The 6,412-nt window shown below is 39.7% G+C and overlaps 2 protein-coding genes across 6 annotated transcripts in view; one reads left to right on the top strand and one right to left on the bottom strand.

Annotated features, from left to right (window-relative positions):
- Positions 1-212, bottom strand: part of taf1a (TATA box binding protein (TBP)-associated factor, RNA polymerase I, A) — a 4,715-nt gene extending 4,503 nt beyond the window's left edge. Inside the window, exon 1 of the mRNA XM_035679154.1 lies at positions 173-212. Within this exon, the coding sequence (XP_035535047.1) occupies positions 173-212 (40 nt within the window). The remainder of the gene's footprint in view (positions 1-172) is intronic.
- A 1,566-nt stretch (positions 213-1,778) lies between these two features.
- mia3 (MIA SH3 domain ER export factor 3) overlaps positions 1,779-6,412 on the top strand; it is a 14,111-nt gene continuing 9,477 nt past the window's right edge. For all 5 annotated transcript variants that reach the window (XM_035679258.1, XM_035679257.1, XM_035679256.1 and 2 more), the window contains exons 1-3: positions 1,779-3,747; positions 4,683-5,012; positions 5,165-5,295. In XM_035679258.1, coding sequence (XP_035535151.1) covers positions 1,932-3,747; positions 4,683-5,012; positions 5,165-5,295 — 2,277 coding nt within the window. In that variant the 5' untranslated portion in view covers positions 1,779-1,931. The remainder of the gene's footprint in view (positions 3,748-4,682; positions 5,013-5,164; positions 5,296-6,412) is intronic.

Genomic DNA, 6,412 nt, shown 5'->3' with positions numbered 1-6,412 from the left:
CAGGAGGAATTTAGAAAGAAATCCTTGCCTTGGATTATATTTGTATCTGCACTGAGTGACAGAATAAGATTAAATTTGAAGCTCAAATGCGTATCTGTGAGGGAGTTATGGATAAAAAAAAAAAAAAAAAAAGCCAATGTTTGTACCTTAAACAAACAATAGTTAACGTTACCCAACAAAGCGCAAGCCTTTGGGCTGTTGTTAAGCAGCATTGGCTTTTGGTTTTTGCTAATGCTGCTTAACACAGACTGACGTTACTCTGGTTACCTTTACATTTTAACCTTCAGGCGACGAGCTAATGGGGGATTCAAAATAACCCTTGTTTACATGTGAGTTTGTGCTAGATTTAAGCTGATACATGCTTTAACAACATGCTTGTTGTTTACCTGAATATAAAGTGTTATCCACACACCAGAACCTGGTGTAGGTGATAAGAAAGTGTTATATTGGTGACTTTATCATCTGGGGAAGCATGTCTTCACTCATAAAACAGTAAAGATTAGACTCATTAAGACATCAAACAAAGTCACAACCAGTGAGAAAGGCAAGTAACTAGATCCCTTTAATGTGCTCCTCGTTTTCAAAGAAAATCCAACATGAAATTTGGGTTTTTAATTCCCACGGTGGCATATCATGACAATGCAGATAACTCTAAACCTGTTTGTCATTTCTTTTAGTTCATTTTGTGTTGCATGTTTTGTGAAAAGGACAATATTGTAGAGCTGAAACGATCAGTGGATTGACAAAACAGTGACATTTACACAGCATTTTCTTCTATATCAGTTAAGTCATTTTAAAGCAAAAAAAAATGCACTGGTCCCAGTTTTTAAAATGTTAATATGTGCTGCTTTTCTTAATCTTCTAATACATTAAACCATATATCTTTGGTTTTTAGACTGTTGGCTGGAGAAAACAAGACATTTGAATATGTTAACTTGGGCTTTGGGAAATTGTAATGAGCCTTTTTTTGCTATTATATACACGGACCAAATGCTAAACTAAGAAAAAATAAATGACAGATTAATTGATGATGAAAATAGCCAATAATATGACTGAAACCAAAAATGGATGCATATTTCCTGTTTGTCTAAATGCATGTTGGAAGAGGAGCTGCCATTCTTGAAATTAGCTTTTTATCTTAAAACAATTCTAATGCTTCATATTTTGCTTCCACAGTGCTTCTGTGTCGGGGAAAAGCTGTGGAAGATTTCACAGGACCAGACTGTCGGTTCCTGTCTTTCAAGAAATCAGAAACTATCTATGTTTACTACAAATTGGCAGGAAGAAGGGCCGACTTATGGGCCGGAAGTGTAAGTATACTGTGGTTAGTATTTAATCGGTATTGGATAACATCTAGGTTCGGCTATGTAGTAATCCTCAACATGTTCTCTTCTTGTATTTGTCAATAGGTTGGAAATAACTTTGGTTATTTCCCAAAGGACCTTCTTGCACTTAACCACATTTATACTGAGAAAGAATTTCAAATTCCAGCAGAGGTATGAAAATATGCTGCAAAATGCAATCTGAAATACAATTAGCACTGCATTTCCCATGCATATTCACTACATTTTTTTTATACTTTGTCATATTTTCAGGAAACAGATTTTGTCTGTTTTGACACAGGATATGATAAGTTCAACAATTACGACATAGATTCACTGTTAGGCTCTTCACTGGAAGAGAATGAGAGTGAAAATAAGGCAACATCTGACCAAATCCAAGTGTCAGAAGATACACAGAAAGAAACACAGCCATCAGCAGATGAGGTCACTGACAGTGAAAAACAAACTGAGCATCATGACAGCTCTGATGATCAAAGTGCCTCTTTACCTGAACTTGACGTAGCAACTGAATCACCTTCTACAGAAGAAGTAGAGTATGATACGGTAGCTACACATGATGCTGCTGAAAGAGCTGCAGAAGACACAGAAATGGAGCAGAAACACGCAGTGGAGTCAGAAAAGAGTGAAACCAAAGATAAACCCGCAAAATCTGAAGTGGAATCTGTGGCCGAAGAAGATTTTGTTTCAGAAAACGAACCGGTGTCGATTTCTGAAGGAGTGCAAATACCTGAGTTAAAAACTACACTTGGAACGACATTTGATGCCGTCGCCACAGATGAAGAAATCACTAAGAATGTTACCCCATATGAAGAGGAGGAAATTGAGTATGAGGAGGATCCTCCCAAAGATGACATTGATGTTAAAGTAGAAACTCCGTTGCTGTCTTTCTCTAAAGAAACCGTGAACACTCCAGCCTCCGATCACGTCAAAGAGCTTGAAAGTCCTTCAACGGCGCATGATGATAAAACAGGCACTGTACCGGAGAAGAACATGTGGACAACACTTGGAGACGCTGTTTTTTCAGTTGTCACCGGAGGAGAGACAACAGCGCATGATTTGAGTTCAGAGGAAGATGATGATGACGAGGACGAGGAAGAAGCTGCTGTTCCAGAAACCCCTCCGAGTTTTAAACAGATGAAGACAGATGTTGAAGAACCAATATCAGTAAAATCCCCAAAAGAGCCAGAAAACATAGAGCCAGTTCTTCTAGATCCTCCTTCCAGCACTATACAAACAGATAATAAAGGGACAGACAATAACTCTGAGAAACTCTTGGTTGTTGATGAGGATGATGATGATGATGAGAGTGATGATGAGAGTTATGGAGAAGTGATCGGACCTGAGGACGCTTGGGAGGAAACATTACAACCAACTGATGAGCCAGCGCACAATAAAACAGAAGCAAGTACAAAGTCAGTGGATCCATTATCACAAGATGATACTTCTGTCGTTCAAGAGGCTCAAAAATCCGATCTCCAAACAGCAGATGAACCCATTGAGCACGAAGAGGATGAGGAGGAAGAGTCAAAAGATACAGAGGTCAGTAATGATAATGCAGGTGTACAGGACAGTCGCGTTGCAATGGATCATAGCGAGGATTTAGACAACGAAATGGCCGAAAACAAAACAGGGACCGATCAAGAATTAGCCAGTACCGAACCTGAAACACATCAGGACCCGTCCACTGAGGAGGAGCAGTCAGAGGATTCAGATGTCAAAGATGATGATAGCAGTCTACCTAATCAGATACATGAGAGTTTAATGGCCAATGTAGAGAGTAATAACAGTCAACCAGAATTATCTGTGGAGGAACCAGAGGTTCAGCTCCTTACAGAGGAGCTGGAAGATGAAATAGATACAGAGATGGAGGAAGAGAAAGAAGAGGAGACAGAAGAATTACTTGAAGATGAAAATGCACTTCCTTTCTCACAAGCAGACGATACAGACGAACCCTCGCCTGAAACCACTCCAGAGCCAGAATATAACGATGGCGTGATGAGACTGACTCTGCTTCGAGCCCACTTCACAGAGAAGAACATGGAGCGGATCCAAAAGCTTCTGGGTCTCAAGAATATCTTCAAAGTAGAGGCCATGTTCTCCGACTTGGACACAGAATTGCAGGCTACCCGTCTCTCGCACACAGGTAACACACAAGACATTGAAAATGCACTCGAGGGCATCCTGGAAGCCTCTGAGAACTCTATCCTGGACGAGATTGAGAAAATGTTGGATAGCCGGGGCACAAAACGCAGTTATGACCAAAACATGGACACTAATAGTTTGGATGAGGAGACTGAAATACTGGATGACTTCCAGGAGCTTGCATTCAGCCTGCGACAGAAGTATTCAACAGCCAGCGACAGCACGCCTTTGTCAACAGAAAAATCATCAGATATTAACGGAGGTAGGTTTTTTTTTTTTTACAATTTTATTGATTTAATTTGAGTATCTGGTAGAGATAAAGGTTGTATAAGTGACTCCTCTGTGATTGGTATTATTACTATTGCATATTCAGTTTTAACCACTGATTTGAGGCTTTCACTGACAAGTACGATATATTGCATCGGCGTATTATTCGCAGATAAAGTGAATGCAGAATTCGATACTGTGGCACAGCAGATATGCAGCCCCGTATTGTCCTTTCAGGCACTGTCCAGACGAGTATCTTCTTTCCAGATATATCCAGATTGTTTCTTCATCCAGTTAAAAGCGATTGTAGTTGACACCTGGGATCAGAATTTGTCTCAAGTGACCATTTGTGTTAGAATTTCACCTCCCTGCCACCAGGGAATCTGGGCTAAAAAGAAAAGCATGTACACCTTTTTATGCTTGGCCATACAGCTCGAGAAGATCACTGTTACTATTCAATGCCTCACCCTTTTTTCACTTTCAAACTCTTGTCCTAGTTGTTAGTCGTAGTCAGTGTGGCTGTGCACAAGTTGAATATGGGGACTCTGACTTTGGTAGCTAGTATGTCGCTTAGTCATTTGATCCAGCTGTATCCTCAGAGTGCTTTGGCAGAGTGCAAAGTGTGAACACGGCCTAATTTCTAAGTACGTTTGTCCTTCGTCATATATTTCGTTGACAAGTTGAAGAAATGTCTCCGTCTCCATATTGAAACGTGTACAGCCCTCGTACCAGCCCCTAGCTCTGCTAACATTAAAGAGTCACACTGACTAAGCAAATATCAACTTCTTAACAAAGCAATAGACCACACCTGCTTTCATTAGATCAAATATGGAATACAATCCTTTCTAACTGTAATCTTTTTAAACAGATCTGGAAGTTTACCTCCTTGATTAATTACTCATTTGTTTTGTTTTAATGTTTTCCTTGTAGATGAACATGAATTAAATGTAAAAGATGACACTGCCCACGTTGTTGAAGAGGAAAAGGTCGACAGCGTCCCTGAGGCTGAGAGTGATGATAACGTCACAGTAACAGATCTTGGGGAAAGCACAGCAGAGACTAAAGAAGAGCAGATCGTTTCGGACGAGGCGCGCAGTGGACCAGATGTCAGCGTGGAGGAAGATGGTGGACACTTTAACAGAAACAAAGACAATCAGCCGAGCTTCAGCGCATCAGAAGAGATGCCAAACGTCCCTCAAGCCACCCTGGAAAATCCCTTAGATATGGGCCTTGGTGTCGAGGTTGAGCACTCGCCCTCAGGTTGGTAATCTTTGCTTTCCCTGGTTTCTGATTGATTGAACTGTTTGATAATCATATGATCCGACAGTTATCTCTGTACTATATCTGCTTGAGATGACAAACTGTAAAGGAAATCACATAAACTGACTAAATGGTACATTTTGTTTCACCAGGTTCTTTGGACTCCATGGAACCAGTGTCTGAAATGCACGAAGAAGAAGTGGGATTATTCTCAACTGGAATTGTTTACATGAGCTGCATCCTTTCGATAATCAAGAATAAAATTGCTGAGTGGACCATTGTGGTAAGTCTGAGAATTGTAAGCTACTGTATACTCTAACTTTGTCAGCTTCGTTGTTTTTGTTTTTTAAATTATATTTATATTTATAAAAAATTATAAATATAAAACACTTGGGAAAACAACTTATTGCTCATTTTGCATCCTCCTGCATTTAGACAGCATGTCGATCAGTTTAAAGGTCCAGTGTGTAGGTTTTGGTGCTATCTACTGGTGAAGTTGCAGATTGCAATCATTTGAATGCTGCTGGCCTTCCAAGCATTTAGAAGAAACTATGGTGGCCACAAAACTCGAAAAACGTGAATGGCCTTATCTAGAGCCAGTGTTTGTATGTCCGCTCTAGCCCACTATACAAACACGGGGGACTCAGTAGAAGAGCAGGAACCCAGAAGTTAACAGCTCAGCCAGCGGAAGTCTCTAGTAGAAGTATTAATCCTGGGTAATTTCTTAGCGCAAAGTGGCTTTTTTGTCTTCATGCACCGCCTCGAACACTGTATCCAGCTCTCTTAATACATCCATACACCCGCTCCCTCTGTAGATTAAAAAACTGCTCCTACTAAGGTTACAAAACTGTACATACACAGACTAAGCATAAATAAACAGGACAACAAGCTCAACTAAGTAGACATAAACTACTATGTACAGTTATTTATATATATGAACAATTGTAGACAGTAGACAATAGTGCAATGGTGCAAAGTGCAAAGGATGCTGAAATCAATATTTACATGCAGGTTTATTTCTTTATGTACATGAGGTAGGTGGATATGACAGTATATACAGAATATACAGTATATACAGAATATACAGTATATACAGCATGGGTAGATGTGTTTTAGGAGGATCTATTGGCAAACTCAATTTTACACACTGAATCTTTTTAAGTATGTGGCGTTAGTGCCCGCGGGAACCACATGAGTCGCCCGCAAGCCTGTTCTAAAAATTTAAATTGAATATTGATATTAGCTGTTTCCCACCTTGTAAAGTCATTGTTGATAATTATTGTGAGAAATCAATTAACGTGACCAGTGTCTTCACATAGATGAGTATCATTAATCATTAATAATAATAATATATAACTAAAAGGCAAATGTGTTATTTCAGAAGAGTGTATCAAACTGAT

This window comes from Morone saxatilis, unplaced genomic scaffold, assembly GCF_004916995.1.
Source record: "Morone saxatilis isolate NCDOM2014 unplaced genomic scaffold, NCSU_SB_2.0 Contig7, whole genome shotgun sequence".
NCBI lineage: Eukaryota > Metazoa > Chordata > Actinopteri > Moronidae > Morone > Morone saxatilis.
This window is presented reverse-complemented; position numbering and strand designations above follow the sequence as displayed.